The following is a 23,415-nucleotide window of genomic DNA, read 5'->3' on the forward strand; positions in this document are numbered from 1 at the left end:
GGTCTGATTTCACGTTTGAGTCACAGGATCTCTAAACCCCTTATTTTGTTTTAACACACGCACACACACACACACAATCACACTTACACACAAAGCTGACAGGTTCCTAATCCCATAAAGGTGCGATGCGAGCGCGTGATCGGAAGGTGACAAAAAAAAAAAACCCAGCTTCAAAAATAACAATCGAGCGCGGTGGAGACGATCAGGATACAACGATACTTCACATGTTGTTACGCTTTTACATCGGCATCCGAACTTTTCTCTAAAGTCACGCATCTCCTCATTGTGTCCGTTTCCATCGCACACTTTGACGCTTTCCCTTTCCTCCTCGTACGTCCATTAGACAGCCTTTCCCCCCCCACCGGGCATCCTTTTTATGCGCCTGCGGCCTCTCACAACGTTTCCACCCACGCACTTTGTTTGGAAAGCAGCATGCCTGCCAAATGTCCAACTAGCTCGATAACTGTCACACACGATGATACAGCTCTGCTCAGTTTTCCTCCCAGCAAGCAAGTCCAAAAAGAAAAAGTACAGCAAACGTACCTGATGAATATCTAGTGAATAGAAATTTGACCTTTTGGAGAGGCAGCAAAAATAAAAAGATGCTATCGTTTTCCATCATTGAACTATAGAGTGAGCTGTCAGATGGGATCTCACTGGAACTGTCATTCAACACAACAGCCGCCCTAAACCATCCTGCACAGTGCCAGGGTGGCACGGAGAAGACTGAACTCATTGACAGTGGTGGCAGCTCGATAGATAACATTGTGAGGGTGACATTGAAATAAACAGGCATTTTGACCAACAATCTTGCAGCTTATCGTGTTTGCCATCAGGCGTCTCGCCGTGAGTTCTGATTTTCCCGTTTTGGGAGCGCCTCTCATTTGCATGTTGCCGTTATCGCCGTGACCTCAGGTTGAGAACAGCTCCAGTGGCACAGAGAGACAGAGCGGGAGGGGAAACGAGAGAAGAGACAGATGTGTTTCTTGCATATTTCTGTCTAGTGCTTTGATACATCTCGTCCTCGTAGCTCAGATGAGGGGCATGAGCACGGGGGATGTTGGCTTTCAGAGCTACAGAAACCTACATATGGCGCACACTTGACAGGCAAACTCGATATCATCAAAGAGATCCCTGTTCCTGTGAGCGTCAAGTCTGTAGATTGGGATCAGATGCAGCAATATCATGACAAGCCACGAAATTGGGTTGAAATTGCTCTTAGACACTACAGTCTGCTGTGCAATAGAGAGATGGAGCACCGAGATGGATGTTTGGCGGTATACGGAGGGGAGAAATTGGACAATATGCTCGCTGCCTCCATGCTTACCGAGGTGTCTCTTGCAGTTGGCCCTGTACGGCCCTGTGTTACTGCTCTTTGCTTTCTCCAGGCAGACAGGAGAAGACAGCGACGGCTGGCACCAATGAATCTTTTTTAATAACCAGTTATTATTTGGGCTATAAAATGTCAAAACAGTCCACATTGATATTTTTAAATAGCTTGTTTTGAACCGGCGAAGCCAATTTAGTGTCTTAACACACATGAAACCAGCAAATCCTGACATTTCAAAAGCTCAAACACAAATTTTTGGCTCCAGAAATGACTTAAGGCAATCACTGAGCGACCATTACAAATTGTCGTTGATCAATCAATCGATTAATCGCCCGTGATTTTACATTCAAAAGCCTTTGCTGTTAAAGTTCACACCCGTGTCTGTCGAAAATGTCCCCACTTCATCACAATTAGCATATTCATTCTTGAGTTATGGCCCAAAAAGGTGTTTTATGAGGTCACAGCGGCCTTTGACGAATCCGATCAGTTCACCCTCGAGTCCAAGTGGACGTTTTGTGCCAAATTTGAAGAAGCATCCTGATGGTGTTCCTGCTGTATCGCGTTCACAACAATCCAAAATACATTACAAGGTAATCATAATCATGTCCAGTATTGGCAGACAGGGCCAAGACATTCACGCTGCCGTGTCCAGTCAACGCTCCACTGAGCTCCTCTCGTTCATTTGGGTACATTTGATTTCATTGATTAGTCTGAACATGTTTGTATACGTTGGATACTGTGAGCGTCGTGATGGGAGCTGTCCGTGGTGCTGAAGAGGCACGCGGTACTTTATATGAAGCAGGAAGAGCTACTCAGACGTAGTGGGTGAACTAATGCAGACTGGGACTGAATTACATGGTGAGCGGTAAGAAGGTATGGTTAATGTCCTGAACTAACCATGAGCAGTTTATCTGCATTCATCTGGATTAATCTGCACAGTTTTGTCTTAGCTCTACTGGTTTGCCTCACCTTTTTTTTTTTTACTTTTCTCACTGGTTTGAAGTTGATCAATTACTTTTCTGCTCCAATCACGGTAAAACCGATTCTGCACTCACGTCGATATGCCACTGTCAATCAAATCTGATTACACCCTTGCCTACACACTTCTAGTTTCACGTTTATTAAGTAATCTACATTACCCGCTAGTTTGACGTTCCGCAAAATCCAAATCACCCACACTATCTTTCAATAAATGCATTAATTATCCCATAATGTATGAGCGGGCCAGTTTTCAAGGCATTCTTGGACACAATGAATGAACATTCGAAAGGGAACGTTTCAGCTGCCACCTTGTACCAAGTTGTGTGCGCGCGCGCGTGTGTTTTTTTGTTGTTAGCTCTGCCAGCTCAGTTACACAACGCTTGAGATTATTCCTGCCTCCAGAGAAGCGCTGCCACAGAATTCGTGAGTAAGTAAACTCCAATCTGCCGGCGCAACTTTGCAGAGAACTCCATCTGACACACCACCCTGTCAGAGTGGATCAGGCCCAGGACCAAAACCCCGTACACATCCAATTTCACTGCATGTCTTAATTCCAAGGGTGCTGTTGAAATCTCTCTCCCCCCCTCCGACCCGTATAAAGCTCTCTGTCATGGCTTCTCATGAGTCACTGAGCCTCATCCCCCCATTTATAGCCACTCCATCAACACTTTTTTTTCCTCTTTTCACAAGGAACAAGCATGAAGATTCCACATTGGATTCCAAAGAGAGAGGTTTTGCTCATTCAGATGCAGCGGAAAGGCTTTTCACGGATGACTACGGCTAAAGCTATGAGACGACTAACAGATGCTGCGAACACTTGAGCCTTTTGTCGGCATTTTCAAATCCAGAACACAATTATCAAGCGCATTGTGAAAGTCAACGGCGGCTTTTCACACTTACCTTTTTTTTTACGCTCCGAAGCGAAACTTCACCCATTCCCACTTGAACGCCTCATCTTCCTAACCATTACCCATGAATCCAAAGAAATTCAGGCACAAAAACATATATTTTTGAGCCTGGACAGAGATATCGCCATCACTGTGCTCTGCGTAATGAGAGACACATGAGATACATATCCTTGTCGTGTTTCTGTTGGATTTCAGCTCTAATTAGACGATGACAAGAGAAGCCCTATTGAAAGTCGTATCCGATTATTTCGTGTATTTTTAAGTTTAAGGAGACAGGAAGACTGACGGCCAGATCCTGCAGGTGTGTCTCCGGTGGCGACGCTTGAAACGTCGGTATAAGCGTAACTCTTATTGATTGAAGTCCGATTTAGCAGCTCACTGACTCGGGTGTTTGTCTGGAGAAGAGAGTGCCCCCTGAGGGAGAATAACAGAGCTGCAGACGCCGGTGGAGTATAATGGGGGGAAAAAGAGGAAGGAGGAAGCCAGAGGAAAGAAGAAAGAGCTGCTTTCTCTCTCTCGTCTGCCTCGTGTTCAGGTCAGATCACACCGGGCTGACACTGGACTTGTACTGAAGCCGAAGGCAGGCCCGGGAACTGGCTCGGTCGGTGAAACATGCCTCTGAGAGCAATTAGGAGGCCAATTACTTTCTTCTTATAGAGGATGGCATGTCAGGGCTTGCCAGCTCCAGTGTGCGATCCTTCCCTGACATCCGTCCCCAGCAACAGCCCCCGGTGCTGATGCTTTTCCTTTCTCGAAATTCTGGTTGGAAAGCGCTGCAGCTGGCCAGAAGGGGAAGAAAAAAAACGCACACAAAAAACAACACAAAAAGAGAGATCCAGAGGGGCTGCAAATCCACAAACGCTTGTTTTGCAGTTCCCGACACCACGAGGCGCAGAAGAGATCTGTTGTGAGCAAATGAAGCGTAAGCAAAAGCAGTCAAACGGGTGTAGCTGTTAACCACCCTGTCAGTTTCGGCCTGATTTTTACTAAATGTCTTATTAAAATCAGGACTTGGGGAAATTCAAATTGAATTAACTAAGCATGAGTGCCGTTTGATAATTCAAATTACGAGAGGTGACAGTTTGAGGCAGGATGTGCTGCTGTGATAATTCTTATTTTTGGTAAACAGCAGGGGATTTGAGAGGTGGGGCTGGATTGGAGGGACATTTTCCCAGTGAGACGTCTCTGCAGAGTGCCAGTTTGGCACCAGCTTAATGCCAGTCGGCCTCCACTGGGCACCGGCAAACAGTTGTGTCATTCAATTGCGGCCCAATCCGATCAGACCGCCGGCACACAGAGCCAAGCTCCGAGGCCCAGCGGAGGTCAAGGCACACAGAAGCACGCTGTCCAAAACCTTCCTGCTGCTCCCCGACTCACAGGACTCATGTGGCAGTACTTTCACACACACACTTATACACGTTGAAGTCTTGCAATAAATCATTGTGTAGCGTTAGCAGACTTAGACGAGCATCTTGTCATTAAATGAAGACAATGAGGCATTCTTAATTAGTCATCTCGTCTGTTTTAATGTCCCTAGAGTCTATTCTTAAAGCAAAAACTGTCTTTTTTTTATACAAAACACCCCCATCTTGGAATAATCCACAATATAGACGTCATTGAATGACACTCGGATTCAAACACTGGATTCAAAATGTCAAATCTACCTGTAATTGTTTGAAACAAGCGAGGATCTCATGTGTTTTGTACTATTTCGGTGGTGTTGTATTGCGCTACATGTCCTCGTTGTGAACTGACTGTGCGTGTTCTCATGTTGGAGTACCTGCTTAAATAAAGTCAATGAACAAATTCTGACTCATCATACCAGCAGCGCTGCGTATGCGCTCACTGCTTCTGCCCGCTGCACGCTGCCGCCGCGTCAATCGATTTCCAACCACAACAGCTCATCCTGCTCGGGTTTCTTCGGGACCACGCTTGCCCGTGGCATCTGTTGCCTTCTGCATTTTGTGGATTTCATATTTCTTACAGTTGACATCCTTCCATTGGATTTTTCAGCCTATAAAAAGCTTTGGGGATTATTGAGCTGAGACTCCCTGAGTTTTCTGCACTCACTGGGGATGCAACGAAACTCACAAAAAATAAAACAGGACCAGTGTCCTTTCATATGTTTTGTTGACTTTAGTCAACATGGAATGAATAGGAGAGTTTGACTACATGCTTTGAAATGGGAGAGCCATGAAAAATGCATCTTTGCAGGCACTAACGCATACAACCGCATTAAGCAGCGAGAGACCGGGCTTTACGGCACCTTCCCACCGAGCACTGTAGCTGCACAGAAACATGCAGACGACTTATTGAATCATGGTAACAATAATTATGAGGACAAAAAGTCTCTGCTGAGAAATGTCGTTACTGAAAGGTGGCAACATTAACATTGAGTGCCAAATTACACATCGGTGCTTGTTGGAATAAAAACCTTTTACGTTTGGTTACACGTCGATTCTACAGCGTGCGTATGTATTTTATTCAACCCCTTCATGGTTTCTCTGATTCATTACAGGTATTTCTCCCAGCGTTTTATTCTTCAACAACACATAATGTATAACCTTGCCACGCTCTGAATCCCAGCTCTCTTTCGTCCTCCTCTCGACTCTCCGCGTGTGTTCGGCGCTTATTATCTCCGATCTCCCCGTGATTGGACCTGCCCTGCTCCACCAGAGGGACCCAAATACTGTAAGCGAGGCCCCGGCCCTTCCCTCGTGACCTTGGAGTGGGGTGCGGTGACCTGGGAACCCGCCGAGTGAGCAGGGAGGGAGCCAGGCACACAAACAGTCCATTAGCAGCCGTAATGCGGGCTCTCTGTGCTGTGCCTATCCAGAAACCTCGACTATCTTCTTTCATTTCATCCAGCCAGGGGAGGAGGGGAGGGAGGGTCTCTCTCTGTGCAATCTGGCCAAAGAGGAAGAGACCAGAGTACATGAATAAAGGCGCTGGTTTGCTTCAGGCAGAGCTGAAATTGGTCTATTACTGGGCTCCATTTGAGATTTGAGGCTTTTTTTCCGATTTTTTTCTGCTCACTTCTTTCTCTTTCCTTTGTAGTTTGTAGTAGAGAAAATATTGTGAGCTTCAGGCTTAAAGTAAAATTATGAAACGTCTCTAGCTGTTGAATAAGGAGAGATTTGACTGTATATTACATAGTTTATAGAATATAGAATTCCATTCTACCATATAGGAAAATATCACTTTAATTTGGTTTGATATCTTAAATAGAAAATAGGAACGGAGCTAGCATGATTAGCTAAATTGAATCTATGAAACTGCTGCATTTACTTCTAACTGGCCGTGATTATAGAGATGAATCACTCCTCGCATCGAGCAAAAAAGTATTTTAATACTGCGCTATACGCTTTGCAGATGCTGTGTAAAAGCAGATCTTTACACTTAAAGAAACTACAACAGAGAAACCGCCAGAATGCCTAATCAGAAACATCAAACAACCTTTAGCTATTAGCTCGACACTGGCACCTAAGTGGACGATTAAATGAGGATAAATGCTGTGTTATTATCGATGGACAAAAGACTTTCAACGCATGTGAAGTAAAGCCCGGCACAAGCTATCTCTAGTAACGCTGAGGACCGAACAATCAGGCAGCATTGTAGTTGGAGTGGGACCCTCTTCTGCATGATCACTCAGGAAACGCATGTGCAGCGCCGGGAAAAGGTTCAGAAGGAGTGACACGCTATCATAGCTTTGCTGCTGTGTAATCATGGTTGAAATGCAGATTTCACTCTACAACATCACAGATAATTTACTCATTGTAATGCTGCTCAATACATGAGGAGACCAGGTTTATCCGGAGTGTTCAACCAGCAAGAAGCAATGTGTTGCTGTGTTTTCATGCTCCCGCTTGCGGAAACACAAAACCTCAGTGACCTTGAGAAGAAAGAGCAAGATGGAGGTCGAGCGCCCAACTCCGAGACATTGTCCGCTAAAATTATAGGGGCCATTCTGGATAATGACTGCCCCGAGGTAAACAGAATTAATCAAGATTACAGAACGGCGTCGCTCGCGGTCGGCTCGCTGTCGTGAGAGAGAAGAGGCCGGTACTCAGCGCTCGTCGTGAGCGCAGATAAATAGGTGATTTATAGGAGCCATTAATCGTGAGAGGCAGCGCCGCACATCTCATTACACAAGTTAGATTGTTTATAGTTTGTGGAGACGCCGTGCCCGAACGAGGGTATTCAATCTTAAGTGTGGAAATAGGTCAAACTGATGCAAACATTAAAAAAAACAAAAAAACCCACAAACAGATCTTTTGGAGGGAAGTATCGCAAAAATGCCAGCGCTGCATCATACTATGCCTCAAAATACCCACCCCCATGTTTGATCGTGTTTATTGTCTTCGGCCATCTGCGGCTGATGACCCTTGACTGAACAAGCTGTTAGTTATCCCATCAGGGAGTGCGGAGGAATATCGGCGCATGTTCAGAAATGACTTTCCTGCGAGAAGGCACTACTGCGGGCGATCCACGAAAACACAGCAGAAGGTGAGGAACATCCAAAAACTACAAGAGGTCACAGACGGTATCTGGATTTTTGGATTTAAAATAGAAGCAGGGGCAACTTGTGAGGCGACATTGCTCCCGAGGTGCAGTTGCTCTGTGACTCAATGCTGTGGTTGATCAGACTTTGCCGAAAAGGGAAAAACAGTCAATGTATGAACTTGTGCAACTGAATCTAACCGTTGTGATTTTATCACGTGAGGGAAAATATACAGAAGCCAAGCCAAAGAGGGTCAATTAAATGTACAAAAAAATAAATATATATATATATATAAAGCAGCAGCAGCAGGTCGCTTCCATTCAGCTCCAGCTGAATGTGTTTCGTGTGACATTTAAGGGAATTAGGTGGTGTTAGGAAAAATGACAACCACTTTGTCTCTGTTAAAGAGCTTGGCCGAGAGGCGATTTCATATCGCTCTCGCTGCCGTGCCTTTGAGATGTGATGCTGGAATTTTTAAACAAAAGTACCGCGAAAAGGAACAAACTTTACTTGTCGTTATGAGATGATCGCTGAAAAATCACCTTTGAAATTTCAGGAGAAAAGCTCACGTGCCAGGTTCCAGGTTACACCCATGTCATCCATGTCATGAGCATGTGGATAGTGTCGAGTTATGGCCTTTGACCTTTGACCACCAAAATCAAATGGGCTCATCTTCATGTGGACATTTGAGCCAAACGGGAAGCAACTTGCTCGAAGAGTTTACGAGATATCACGAAAATGAAATGGACGTGTGTTCAAAGCAGGCTTCACCTATAATCAGTACACTCTTCCAAATTTGATAAAAACTCCCTTCAGGCGTTCCTACGTACGGACGTGCAACCAGAACTTATTACTATCCTGAATCAATGGTATTTAACATCGACAATAACTCAGTTGCATTAGTCAAGTATCAGTTTACGTCCGTCCAACATGTCTCCACTTTATAACACCAGAGTGAAATTGTCATAGTCAAAAAAGGTGTTCTGTGAGGTCACAGTGACCTCTGACCATCACGATTGAATTAGCTCAACCGAGAGTCCCGGTGGTGTTTTTTTTTTGAAGTGCCCCGAAGGCCTCCTCTTAGATATCGTGTTCACCGGATTGGAACGGACAGCCGGCTGGACGGCTGCTTGAAGGCAAACCAAACACATCCAGCATCATCACAAGCTTTCATCTTCAGCTTTTATGATGAGCTTTGTGATAACTTTCACACAAACTCAAATGTTCTTAATTTATATCTAATTGGACGACTCCGAGCGCGCTCCAGATGTCTGCCGGTCGCATCATGAATCTCCCTTTAAATTGGCCTGATTTTTCATGCGTGTGTGTGTGTGTGTGTGTGTCCTGGTCTGACCTTCAGCTGTGGGCCAACAGTCCAGACTGATCACGCAAAGGGGAAACCAACTGCCAGCACTACTTCGTCCACCGTCAGGTGTTGACAACCTGCATAAACATCGAGTGAGAAGCGCGGCTCACCTGAGGGACAAAATCCGGCGTGAGTAATCTGAAGAGTCACTCAGATGAGAACAAGTTTGACGGGGCTAAATCTGTGCTATGGAAGTGACGGTTGAGGACATCCAGGATGTTCACTACCTGTGTTTGTTTGTTTTTTATAGATATTTGTATTGGACAGCTGTGATCGCTAAGCTATAGCACGGGGAATTAGCATTCAGGAGAAAGACTGAATATTTAGAGTAGAGAGAGGATGTGAGTGGCGAGCGATGCCGCCTCGCCCATTTCATAAAGGGAGAGAAAGGCGTGTGGCTTCTCCTTGATTTGAGCGTCACAAGAAATGATGAGGAGGCTGAGAGAGAGCGTTCCCCCGGGAGAGACACCGCATGCACTTCAGTAATCCATGTTTCACTGGAATCCATAAAATGAAGCAGCTGTGCGGTGAGCAAAAAGTGATTTTTTTCACCATTTTATTCATCCAGTTTCCGGAACTTCTGTAGCAGAAATTGTTTTCTCCTTTTCCTTGGATCTCGTGACTCAATTATCAATTACTGTGTTTTATTTCTCCCTTTGTAGCAAATCCATTTTGTGATTTGATGAAATGCTTTGTTCCCCCCTTTTTTATCGAGTGAAACCGAACATATCCTGTTGAGTTTTCGTGGTAGAAAATGTATAAATACAAAACCGCTTTGATCCAGTTTGCAACAATACAGCAATAACAGAGCGACTGTGTTATGCCTTATGCAAATCAATTGAATCCACTGTAAAGGCCAAGCTTACGGTGGATGACTGACACGAATGTGATTGGTCTATTAGCCTATCAGTCATGCTATTAAGCTCTGCCATTATGAATCAGGCTTGACGCTTTGTGATTGGACACTGGAGCATATTGAAGCTCATTAGCCCCGACGGTTCTCAGCAGGTCTGTCCACATCCAAATCAATGAGCTTTTTTTTTTTTTTAAAAAAGAACTATATCATCTGTGACCTTTTGGAGCAGCGAGGTCAACGTGACGCCACCGTTCCTCTCAACATTACCTCAAAAGATTGATTGGCTAACAGAACCGCGGCGGCTGCTTCACCCGGCACCGAACGGTTCGGCGCCGAATCGCCGTCGACGTGAATTATTTCACAAGGCGAGTTATAGCGACCTGTAGATAACGCAGAGGGCCTCAGGCCGAGGGAAAAAAATGACCCCTGTCCTGTAATTATGCATGCGGATACTAATTTCCCACAAGGGAGAACATTGTGTGCTTGTCTATCTCTGTTGCCCCCTTTGTGTTATGACAACACACACACGCGCACAGACACACACACACACACACACACTGTATAAACCACAGAATAAGTGCTGCCCTCCAGGCTCGTCTCCGTCAGTACACAGAAAAACTTCATTATGGCGAAACAAATGTGTCCTCGGCAGCGAATCAGCCCCGGCAGAAGGCGCTCTTCTATAAACGTCTGGACAGTATTAAATTACACTGAAACTGACACCGCTGCTTAGTCCACCAGTGGTTCTGGATGAGCCCCTTGATGTGTGTTGAAAGGCCCAAACAAGCTCGAACACTCGTTTGGTCTCTGAAATGTGCTTTTGATGGTTTTCCCTGCGAAGCAGCGGCCTGTATTTTCTCTCCACGGCTGACGTGATCCTATTTTGAATGGTCCTCGGCGGTAATAAGGTCATTTGTCTTGTGCAAAGGAGAGGAGATCTATAGTTGTCATACTCTGAGCTGGAGATAAATGTGAAAGGCTAAGACTGTGCCAGTGAAAAGAATTTATGCAGTCAAGCTTTTCCCTTCTCTCAGGTGCGAAAAAAAAAAAAAAAACCGCACAAAAGAAACTCAGCGTCTGGAAACAAAAGGGTGCAATTAAAACCGCAGGATTGAGAGCAGGCGTCTGTTACTTATTCACCGTCTGGGTGACAGCGCTGATGGTAAAAAATAGAATCAAATGCACGTCTGATTTTACTGTATACTGTTTTTGTTAAGCGCAATCTGCCTTCTTTAGATTGTGTGTGGTGGAGTCGCTTTCATCATGTGTTTTCATGCATTTATGCAGTTCACACGCTGATGTTACAGCAACAACCTTTCCATCCATCTTCTATCTCTGAGAGATGTTTGTGAGTTTACTGTACAAAAAGCTGAACTTGGGATTAAAAGAAGATGTATTTCTATTGTAGAAGTTGAATTATGGAACAACTACATGGATGTAAAACAGTCAACTCATTTTTGGTTTTCAAAAGGTTTATAAAACTAATTTTGAGGGTTACAAGTGTGAATGAAATGTTTGTATATAAATATATATAAATGTATTCATATCGAATGAATGTATATGATTTAATTGGTAAGAATTTAGGGTAGGAATACATAACATGATGCTTCTACCTTTACCTTCTCAGTCTTTCTGTTTTGTATATTAGAGTGTGGCTTTACTTATTGCATTGTACTGATTGACTGAAGAGAACATATACAACATATTACCTCTACGATTCAATAAAGGCATTCAAAATGTCCAAAACAGGACCTAAAAAAAGAAGAAAGAAATGCCTGCTGTCCACACAAAACCACAGACAAATGGCTTCCTGTGCTTCTTCGTAGTCCAACTCTTTTAAATGCTCTTCTTCCTCGAACACCAAAGTGCTAAATGTTAAAAACAAAATCGGGTTGTTCAGCTAACGCCTCCTCCTCCCCCGGTGGCTCAGCTCCTCCACCATCCCATAACGTCCATACCTTCGCTTGCTGTCATAGCTATGACTCGACTCACCGGCGGGAGGCGGGCATTTCCATTTCCTCTTCGCCTCGCCGGGTCTTTGTCGCCACGCGGTCAAATTCCTTCGCCGCGGTTTCAGTGTTATAATTTTTCTTGGATCGGGCAGGAACGAGTGTTTTCACAGCTATAGTGGGAATCCGATTATCATACAGGGATCACAGTCGTCATGGAAACCGAGGATGGCGCACGGTGCTAAGCCCGCCCCTTACACGTCCGAGGACATTGGGAATTAGTGTGAAATTTCTGCTCCCTTAAAAATAAAGACGTGACAAATTCTGTCTTTCATATCGGACACATTCTCAAGCATCTGACTTTTGTTTTCATAGCAACCTGTCCTTTCAGAAGCAGTACTTTGTCACACAGTGTATGATGATCTTTCACACAAAGCATCACGTCTCATTGAAAAGGTGCCCTGGCTGCTGACACACTGAGGATAAATCTATTTTAAAGAGTATTGAAAGTGATTGAGTGCCATTGTTTGACGTTCATGAGCTTTAAATGAGCTCAGGTACTATAAATAATATAAATAGATGAACCTCCTATTCAAAAATGTTGATACAATTAAAAATTCTGATCCTTTTCGAGCCGCCTGGAGGTGAAAGTAACAGCTTGCCAGACATTTTCTGATCGTTTTGTGTGTGTGTGTGTGTGTGTGTGAGTGTGTGTGTGTGTGTGTGTGTGTGTATGTGTGTGCATTGCTCTTCGCCTATTAATGTAAGAACAGGCAGGAACAGCTGTCGCAGCGAGGACATACTGTAGGACAGACTCCAAACAGATTCATGTGGGACGGGAACCTTTGTCAAGCTCTTATCACCAATGAATGCCACATGTTCCTTAGTACACAAAACAGAGAGAGTCTGCTCACAATTAAGCAGATTTTGGCCAAATTAGTGAAAATATAGACATCTGCAAACACAGCACGGCTAAGACAACACATGCATGCGGGAACAAAAGCTAATTGTTTGCCAATTAAATGGAATTTCTTTTTGTTATTGCCTCATCATTTAAGATTAATGACTATAGATGCTGAGCTTGGTAACAGTTCAGTATCATATGTCAACTTTTATTGGTGTTGTATCTTTCTTGGTTCATCCTTTTTTTATGAAGCTTGTGTCCACATTATTAAAAATTTCAAGCATATTTTGCTTAAAAACTAAGAGATTTTGGAAGTCTGGTGTACAATGAGTCGATTATTAAAATGATCCGTTAATGATTTACGACGTCTTTAAAGTCAAAGTGTCCAAAAAAAATCATAACTATTAGTTGCAATGAACAATACAATGGTATATTTTTTTCATCCATGTTGTGGTATTCATTTGAACAATACTGCCGAATAACACTGGAGGGGGGGAAAAAGCATCTGAAGCATCAGGAGTTTGGTTAAGTGAAACATTGCGCACACGATGGGATCGGCGAATATTGTGGAAGAAGACATAAACAATGCTGCAAAGAGGAGAAGCCAGAGGGCCTCCCCGCCAGGAGAGGACAGCCATCTGCCAGCTCGCGCTGCACAAAGCGTCTCTTATCGCCGCCCGTCCTGAAAAGTTTGTTTCACACCTCTCCGTCTCGCTCTTTGTCTTCTTGCTGTCGCGCGTCATCTGCTCCTCCTTTCTGCGCCTGCCGTCTGCATTCGCTTCCCAACGCAGGTGTCGCATTAAAACCGCTGTGGCTCGAGACTGAATTAGAGCCCGTCGCAGCTCCAATTTACAGCAGTTCATGAATCTTCTTTACCCTCTTAAAGACATTTCTGGTTCACTCACACAATGAAACGTACAGGCGACGCCGCAGAATGATGTAGCGTCCATTTCCACTGTGTTGTCAGGTTGGAAAGCGGAGCCGTCGAACGTTACCTTGTCACCCATGAGCAACGAGCAGGGTCTGGAATTGGAAAAGCATGCACAACACTGGCAGAGATCCAGCAATCCGGAAAATGAATGTCCAAATCGGTCGACTCGGGGTCGACCCCGAGCCCTCGACCCTGAAACCGCCCGCACGGCGCCGCCTCGGGGGCCGCAAACAAGCTCACTGCGGTAAACACAGCGGCGCCCGCGCGAAAAAACAAAAAGACGCAACTCTGAGCGCCGTCACCGCTCGTCACGCCGACACAAAAGAGGATGCGGCTCAGACGCCGCGCGCGAGCGGTATAATGACGCGCACAGAGACGTGATAGGATATCCTCTGGATGCTCGGGGACACAAACGGATAGGGCCCGGTTGAATGTGATCAGTCCCGGGTCGCCTGGCGAGCATTGGAGGCACGGGAGAGGTGGGCGTTTAGAAAAAAAACAAATTACCTGACAAGAGAAGGTCCTTCGGCGGCCGCGTGGCCTTAATTGTGAAGGAGCTGGAGCTGATAGGAGGAAGTAATTAATCTCGTGGAACCGCCAGATCAGCCAGCATCTCGTTGTGTGATTCTGACCAGTTAGAGCGACATTTTGTTGTTGAGACACATGAAAGAAAGCAGAAATGTGAGGATATATATATATATATATTATATATATATGTATATGAACTAGCTGGCGCCACACACTGCGCTGCAAGGTGAGACTCCCTCCCTCGGTGCCAGTCAAGCTTACCAGAGCGTGATGCGGGTTGGATTGATTGATGACGGGAGGGGAAAAGGCAGCTGGGGAAAGAGGAAGTGCACAGTAGAGAACCTGCAGGTTAGACACTGTCACTGATCTGACTGGTGCATTCAGGGGAGAGAAGGAAGAAAAAAAAAAAAAGAGCTCAGTAAAAGCTCTTAAACCTTCAGCTGCGGTACGGGCAACACCTTCTTGTCCAGACGGAAGGCACACGGAGAGAATAATATGATCGACATCACTTTTTGGTTTCCAATTACACGAGCCGTTGTTGACGCTGACCCTCTCGTCAGCGTCGGCGTTGTATTCATTTTTGGTCACTGGCGATACATGCAGATTTTGCCGTGATTGTTTGCCAAACAGATTTAAAGCATGTAATGAGGTTTGATTCTGGATGCAGTGGAGAGATTTCCATCTACCGGACTGACTGACTGACGCCTCCCGGACACGTTGGACACGATAATTTGTGCTGTAGCGATGAGCGGCAATTAAAACTAGAAGAAAATCATCTGTGAGTAGAGGGGTTTGATATGCAACAGTGACTTCTGGAGACTGGCTGTCAAAAAATCCCACGAAAAGACCAAATCCGACAATGTGTTTGTCAAACTCTCTACTTTTTGACTCCCTCGACTCTCAGTCTGAACCCCATTCCTCCCTCCCGACGACATCTTTCAAAAACCCATCGCGAAGATACAGACTTTCATTTGAAGAAAAAAGGGCTCAGTGGTTATCGCCAACAGCTGGGCACGGGCACATCTTCTGGCAGCAGGGAGGTGTACGTGGGATGCAAACAAAAAACGACGGTGCCCATGTTCACCGTGATGAAGGTAAATGTCACTCTGTAATCATTTAGTCAATCAAATGCTCCGGAGAGCGAGGTGACCCGGCGATATTCAATTAAAAAAATCAAACAAAACCGAGGGAAAAAAAAAACTCATATTTGAGAAGCTGGAAGCAGGAAAATGTTTGCGAAACTGTTTCATAATCATTTAGTTACAGTTCAAAATGGAGGAGCTCTATATTAAAATCCTGAATGAGCATTCGTGAGAGGAAGGACTCACGGCATCACCAGGATCTCTGTAAGAAAATAAGTTTCCGTTCTAACAGTTATCGGACCCGGGACGAACAGAAAGGTTTCTTATGGAACAAACTGCAAAACACCAGCTAGTTGGCGGAGGGACTGAGGCTGAACTTGGACCTTGCAATGACTACTGGTGGAAACTGTATATTAGCGCATCGAGTATTCAGTGAATGTTAAACTGAAGCCACAATAATCCGAAAGTTCTTTCATGAATATCTCTCTCTCTCTCCCTCTCACTTCATCCTGGGTAATTTGTTCCTCCGGCGGTTTATCAGGCGCCAGCGAGGTGATTTATACTGACAGTAATGGGGAAGAGAGGAAAAGACAGCGAGGAAGACTTCACTTAAACGTGTGTAGGATATGTTTAGAATATATAAGTAACATCATTTCTACTTTAACAGAAACCTCGTCGACAAAGCCGCCCACAGCTTGTCCTCTGAACTTCCTTCCATCTCAACTTTCCTTTCCTTTCGCGAGCAAGCAGCCTTGCGGGAGACGATGGAGGCTGTTTAACAGGATATGTCAGCGGCGCGTTCAGGTACCCGACTGCGGTGAGGAAGAGAGGATTTTGTTCATTTTGGCTTCAAAATTCCAGGAACTCGTTCCCTCCCTCCCCCCAAAAAATTCAGTCACGACTTTTGGCAGCAGGCGAAGGCGCCGACGGATGAAAAATGCACGAGCTGCCGTTAATCACGGTGATCTCACACCTCGCTATATCTACACCTTTTTTCCCTCTGATCCGAGAGCAGGGGGATGTGAAACTGTGTGGCGATGTTAAGAGACAAAGAGATAAAGAAGTGAAGAAGGAAATAAGGAAGTACTAGTGTACTAAGGAGGGAAATGCAAATGCACTGATTGTATTTGAACAGGCTTTTCACACCTTTCTGTGCAAATCTGGGAAAAAGGTGCATTCGCGCTCACACAGAAGCCCTTTGCGGTGACCTTCACTTGCCTCTTACTCCTCCCCTGCGCAGCAGCAGGAAGAGGGAGGAACTAGGAAAGCCGTGAAATGTAAAGCCGCGAAATGTATGGAGCGATGCGGCTCCTTTCTTCCCTTCAGCTCCTCGATCACCACGGCATACCTCTGGGTTTTGCGCATGAATGCGGCGTTTATTTGCGCGGGTCTGTCTCCGTGCGTGGTCGCCGCGACCGTCGGCCCTAAGGGACACACAGTAATGGCGTCTGTGTCAACCATAGTGGACCTGCTCGATGGTGGTCCCTGATAATGTACTCCAAAGTGGACATTTAAGATCAGCGATTACTCTCCATTTACTGCGGCCTGCTCTCCTTCAGGACATGTCGATGCATCAAAGGACAGAGGTTGGTGAAAATGTCAGATTTTGAAGATAACCTTCCGGCTTTTTCCTTCCTGCGACCGCCTAATTGCAGTAAACCGGGATTGACTGGAAGGTTGCAGCCACTGACCCTGGTAAATGGGAAAAAAAAAACGGAGCTGCTGGAAATCCAATTTTTTAGTTGTTTTAGTGGAAAATTAAGGCTTTGATCCACAACAAGCAACAGAAGAGTGTCTGTTGCATAATTAATGTAGTTGTTATTATGGTTTTCATGTAGTTTATTTTATTTACGCTCCACACATTTCATTCGGCGAAGGTTTTGTTGAGCAGATGCACTCCCATGATCGTAAAAAAAGAAATGTACGATCTTTTCTAAGCATCATCTTTCTCTTAGTTTGAGCTTTAATATGGTTTACGGACAAAACTTTTCCATCGTTGTGGACCATCAAAAGCAAGGAGGTCGGATAATTTCATTTTTTCTGACCACGGCACAGTTCTAAAAAAAAGGATATTTCCTTTTATCAGTATTTTTTCCTTTTCTCTGTGCTTCTATTACTGAAAACCAGAAGGTTGTTGCTATGCAACAATTAAATATGTTTGAGGTGTGCTACTGTCAGGTTTCTTTTTGCCTCTCAGTAACCTGCGCTGAAAGAATTTGCACTTTCTTGTGAGCTGTGAGCTTTGCCCCCTCCTCCTTTCCTCTCAGTAAACATCAGTCTCTGGTGAATACGCAGTCTTCTGTGGAGTCAGAGATGTAGTGATAAAAAAAAAGCAGCTCACATTTTCCCGCTCAGATCGCAAACGACAGCGTGTCGATTTACACGGCGCAGCGAGGAGGACGACGGGCGGCGGCGCGCCCAGATGGAAAAATAGATCCTCGCTCCTTTTTCATCACTTTAAGCTCAATTCACATCAACGCTCTCTTCATGCGCCGCGCCTCCCGCCGTCAGCGTTCCTCTTGCCCGACATCGCGGCTCCTCTGCTCGGAAGCTGGGTCGTATCGATGGAGGAGGAACCCGACTACGTCAGGGCCAAAGCACATGTGTGACCTCTCAGCAGCGCCGCCGGTTTGACGCAAGAACATTAACTCGACCGGCAGTCTGACTTCTGTCCAGTTTATTAGCTCCAGTTTAACACACAGCCTGAAGAGACAAGGACGTCTCAACCGCGAGGGGGAGGAAAAAAGGACCTCAGCTTAGCTTTTATGGTTCCCGACGGTTGACGGAGGGCAGAGAGGAGGGGAGGGAGGGGGGGGGGGGGCGAACGGATGCATGCCTGCCAGTTCACGAAGGAACGAAAACAGCGGCGCACGTGTTCGCCTCTTTTTTCCCCCCCGACCGTGTTATTAACGCACCAGCGGAAAACACTTAACTCGTGCCTATTCAATTATGCTAATGCATACATATACAAATGACCCGGCTTAGTTATTAGCTGTCTCAATTAGGGGGACATGCGTATAGGGGTTCATTCAAGAGAGAGAGACAGAGAGAGGACTGATGGGTAGTTTACTGACCGCGAGTGATAACAGAAGCCTTAGGGGCCAGACTTGTATTGTTTCTGTCAGCGGGCTGCAGATCCTCTGTACTTTGAGGACATGCAACGAGGCACGAAATCAATGTCATGCCGAGCCTGCATTTGCATATTTGTGCGTGCGTGTGCGTGCGTGTGTGTGTGTGTGTGTGTGACAGGGTGAATGCATGAACAGAAGCAGCTCTTATCTTTCCAACTTGTCGTAGTGTGCTGAGAGGCTGCGTCCAACGTTTCCCGTGAGCGCCGTCACCAAAAGCTCAGAGAGCAAACTCCAGTCAGCTTTCATCCAAACAACTCTTCCTCACGTCGGATTTGGCACCCACTTACTGTGTTAACTGTTATCACACACAAGATGTAAGATACATCTAATTCATTTATGAAACTGGCTGATTTGCAACCAGCTGTAGCACACACACACACACACAAACACAGCCGTGTGTCTTCAACTGTGTTCTCCGCCTCATTAAAGTCTGATATGTCGTACTTTCATAAATATATAAGAATGTTGGCCAAACCTAACCAACACATCGAAACAAGCTGACAGTCTTCACAAACTCAAATTCAAGCTGCTTGTTTCCTGACATGCATGTTGTGGGCATGAGGCTACGGAGCCATATGAAAGTGCATGATGCGTATCCCTGACTGCAAGCAAACAAAGATGAAATGCTCCAGTGAACCGCATGCATTGTGGCAAAAAAAAAAAAAAAACACACAAAAAAAATAATTTGGCAACTGTTGTAAATATTTAGCCGGGCTACCTGGGTGAGTACTGAGCGCAGCGAGTGTTGGTTCGTAAACGCAAATCGATTAAAGCTAATGCATATTAAAGCTCCGCTGTGACAGCCCTCTCAGCAACCAGAACGTAAAACCTGCCTGTCCCCACAGCATATTTAATCACCAGATGAATAATCTTTACAAACAAGGCAATATCCTCCAGCTCGCGCCTCCTTTCACGCTCGCAGCTCGCGAGCAAGTCTCATTATATTTGCTGTCATTCCTAAAGTCTCCATTCCTGTCCGGACGCTGTCTTTTTCACGGTCCATCGGCGCTGTCCACAGGAGGTGGTGCTGAAATGTCACCCTCCTCTGCCCGTGTCCACCTCTCTTCCACCTGACCGCGAGCCGCTGTGCACGGTTCTGAATCAGCGCTGCACGACCTGAGCGCAGAAGCTGTGCCCACAGGAGGAGGGGGGGGGGGGGGATTGTTGTCGCCGGCTGGGTTACTGGGTGGAGCAGATTGGACTTCGTCACAGCCGGGTCTGTCTGAACGAGGCAAACAAGCCGGAGTCTCAGCAGGCGGGGAGCTCCACGCCCTGTTTGCTTCAGAGCTGTCACATGTGAGGGTGTCATCTACAAAGGGATGGGAGGCCTGAATACATCTCTTAGATGGAAGTGAAAACATGAGAGAAGTAGCGGGCCGCTTGGAGTATTGCGTGTTTCGAGGAGAAGGATCTGGGCAATACTTATTTTTGCGAAAATGTGTGAAGGGAAAAAAAAAAAGAAAAAAAGAAGTGCTATATATTTCAGCAATCAAAGACATTCTCTGTCCTCTCCATCACTACTCCAAGCCTGTGTTTTAACACGCAGTCCAACGCATCGTGAAGGCGGGATGTGGTGTGAAAAGAACGGCTGATCCCTGCTCACGAGAGGCCGGCGCCCCTCTCCTGGTCCCGACTTTCCCCCGGAGTAGAAAAGCCGGCCAATCAGAGGACTGGAGGCAATGAGTCACGGAGGGAGCGGACGGCATCCAGTGGACCGAGAGGAGCCGCCCGCCGCTCCGGGCGGGGAAACTGTAACGTCCACGGAGGGAGTGATCCGCTCAGAAACCTCGCACACAGCAACACACACGTTCAGGAGAAGCATGTTGCATCATAAATACTTTTTTTGGGGGGGCTAAAGTGTAACAGATTTAACGCCAAAAGTGTCATCGCTATCACACTTTGATGTTTTTTTTCTCTCTCTCTCTCTCTCATCCATAAAATGTATGAGACAAGTCAGCACTCTCGAAACGTCACCACCCTCTTAATAACTAAGTAAACACTCACTGAAACACAAGGTTGTGTGAAGGTCAACATTTGGCCCGGATCCAAATCCAGCGGAGCCCAGCTGTGTTTAAGCTCAAAGTCCAGCGCGTGTTATTCAAAGCTTTGCAGCCGCTAGATAAACAAAAGCACCGAGCGGATGGGCCGCGTGAACGAGCGCTCGAGATGCTCATCAACTATTGATGCAACGGGAGATCTCGCAGCTGGATACACACCAGACGCCACACACGCAGACACACACTCAGTAGTTGTTGAACCACATGACAATGCCAGTGGGCACGAGAAAAGGATTGCATTGTTGCTGTTGTTTTCGAGATAGCATAAATGTGCAGGTGACAATGGCAACAATATGAAAGGCGAGCAGCAGATTGTTGGGGTCCACTATGGGATGTGCAAATCCTTTTTTTTCACATTAAAGAAGAAGAAACGGCAGTAGATGTGAAGAGAGTTTAATGGACCTTGCGGGAGAATAAAGGATTTAGAAGCTGGAGGGAAGATGAAGTCAAAATAGAACTGAAATCTGACTGAATTAGTTTTTGCGTTTGGCTTTCATGGATTGATCCAGCTGGAGACAATGGATTCAAGTAGACAGGAGTCTCTTTTATGTTTCTAAATGAGAGAAGATGAAAAATACCTATAACAGTGCAATTTGTGTTAAGAACGGAGGCGCTTTTGTTCCGCCTTTCGCTTTGTTCGATAGTCATACTGTACATCAGCATGCATGAATGCAGGGAAGGGTTGGAAGGAAGGGAGATCGACTAGTTCAGATTAAATCTGGGATAATGAGAGTAGAGAGAGAGAGAGAGGGAGAGATATAGGCCATGATGACAAACAACAAACAGCATGACAAATAGCAGGAAAGGCAGTGCAGTGATTCGATTACAGTGTAACTTCTCATTAAATGACCTGGGTGAGCGGGCCACGCCATACCGTGATATGCATACAACTGCAAGAAAGCCAGCAGGTTTCTCCTTTTCCGTGAGGGAGCAGCTGCCTCCGCTCTGTACTAGAACGACGGCAGCGTTGTCAGGCTGAGCCTAAGTCTCCGCGGCAGTCTGCTTATCCCTGCCTGTCACCGCCGCCACGGATCGCAAACCACTGCCGGGACCAGTTTTGCAAGCGGCGACAAAAAAACATGAAGCCACAAACAGACTCATCAGGAAGAAGTGGAATATATGTGTAGAGATGCCAACTCCCATCTGCAGCAGGAGAGTTGTAACCCAGGGCGAAGGGAACGGTGCCCAAACAAAGAAAGTGAGACGGATTGGGAAAGTCTTTTCCACTCTTTCCCCGTTTCTCCACGAATCATCTAATCTTGTAAAAAAAAATGTTTTTTTAAAAATCGCATGAATCCCTGTCATCTGACAAGCCCTGACATGTGTCATCCTGGATGGAGCTGCAGTCCAAAAGACACTATCTGTCCTCATCTTCCTCCTCCTCTTCCTCCTCCTCCTCCTGCTCTATATGACCTGACTCTTCCAGTCACAATTACAGTACAGCGTCCAGACGAGCCATGTTTGCTGACATGCTCTCTCTCTCTCTCTCTCTCTCTCTCTCTCACACACACACACGTTCACACATCAATACCAGCATGTATTCAGTCCAGAAACACAACCATGTCAGACCATGCCGTCGCCATCCCCACATTGCCTTCCCATGGATTCAGTGTTTTCCTCTTACCTGTTAGCACGCTGTCCCTGGGTCCTCTTTACAATCCCAGGAAGGAAGGAAGGAAGGAAGGAAGGAAGGAGGAGGGAAGGGGAGGTTCAGACACAAGTTCTGCGTTCGCCGAGGGAGCTCGATGCTGCACTTTAAGAAGAAAGAAAAAAATGAAATAAAAAGCTCAGAGCAATGTCCTCTTTCTCTCTCTCTCTCTCTCTCGCTCTCTGCACACACAACGGCTCAGCACTCTCGATCACACTCCAATACCAAGTCAACAGCTCCGGCAAGCGAGCAGCTCGCTATTCCTCCCCTCTCTCCGTTTATCTCTCTCTCTCTCTCTCTTTCTGTCTGTGACACTCACCTCCTCTCCTCCCGCCCACCTCCTCCAGCCCCCTCCCCCGACTTCGCTCGCTCTCCATCTCTCCCTTCGCTCGCTCTTCCTTCCATCAGACAAAAAAGCATACACACCCGTTCCCTCTCCATCTCTCCTGCTCTCTATTTTTTTCTTCTGACATTTCCCCCCTCCAGCCACCTACTCAGACCTTCTGCTGCGTGAAAACAAATAATCAGCTGGAGACGTGCATTTCCACACGCCACCAACAAACTTATCCTCCGTTTTCTTGGAGCGTTTCATTTTCTCGTTGGAGTATAAGACCCTCCGTCGTCCTGGTGACATCGGATGGTGTGATTGTTGAACAATGAGGCATTGATGCTGCATGTGATTACATTTCGGACCCATTTATTCATCCATAACCGCGGCTCATTCTCACTTATTCCTCCGTATTCATCCTCTCCATCTCCTCTTTCTGTCTCCCACCCACCCCACCTTTCCCCCTTTTCCCTCCACCAGATCCCCCGCCGGTGTATTTGATGCCGCTCACGTGCCGTTCCTCTGACGGCGAGTCAAGGGCATTCCCAGAGTGGGCGTATGCTACGACTCTGCCTCAAGGAGCTGCTGCCCGCCGTCCCATCCGACGCTCAGCTCGACCACATGCGGCGCTCGGCTCTCCCAGGGAGGGGGCGACAGGCAAAGGCAACGGTGGAGCAGCGGGGAGGAATAAATACATCTGCCGAGGAGTCGAGTCTCATTTCAACCACTGAAATGGACACGGAGAACTTTTTCTGCAGGGGAAGGAGTTAACTGGTGCTTTATTGGCATGAGACGCTGAGGCACTTTGGTCTACTGCCAACGTTTCTCCAATCAGGTGAAGGTGTGTATTCCTTGAATTCAATCATAAGCTCGCAATCAAACATATCATTGATAGTGATTGGAGAATAAAACAGA

At 46.2% G+C, this 23,415-nt stretch overlaps 1 protein-coding gene across 4 annotated transcripts in view; it reads right to left on the reverse strand.

Annotated features, from left to right (window-relative positions):
- syt1a (synaptotagmin Ia) overlaps positions 1-22,459 on the reverse strand; it is a 75,054-nt gene extending 52,595 nt beyond the window's left edge. The window contains exons 1-2 of one of the 4 annotated variants that reach the window (XM_068586630.1): positions 22,398-22,412; positions 22,149-22,277 (exon numbers count right to left, since the gene is read on the reverse strand). Coding sequence is in view for 2 of the 4 variants with exons in the window: in XM_068586626.1 (XP_068442727.1) it covers positions 21,399-21,410 (12 nt within the window). In the remaining 2 variants the exon portion in view is untranslated. Of the gene's footprint in view, positions 1-21,398; positions 21,495-22,148 lie in introns of those variants that run through there. The other 3 variants (XM_068586629.1, XM_068586626.1, XM_068586627.1) reach the window with 3 other exon arrangements.
- Between the last annotated feature and the right edge of the window lie 956 nt (positions 22,460-23,415).

The sequence above is a fragment of the Clinocottus analis genome, unplaced genomic scaffold (genome assembly GCF_023055335.1).
Source record: "Clinocottus analis isolate CAN_PGR_092001 unplaced genomic scaffold, fCliAna1.0.p SCAF_20, whole genome shotgun sequence".
NCBI lineage: Eukaryota > Metazoa > Chordata > Actinopteri > Perciformes > Cottidae > Clinocottus > Clinocottus analis.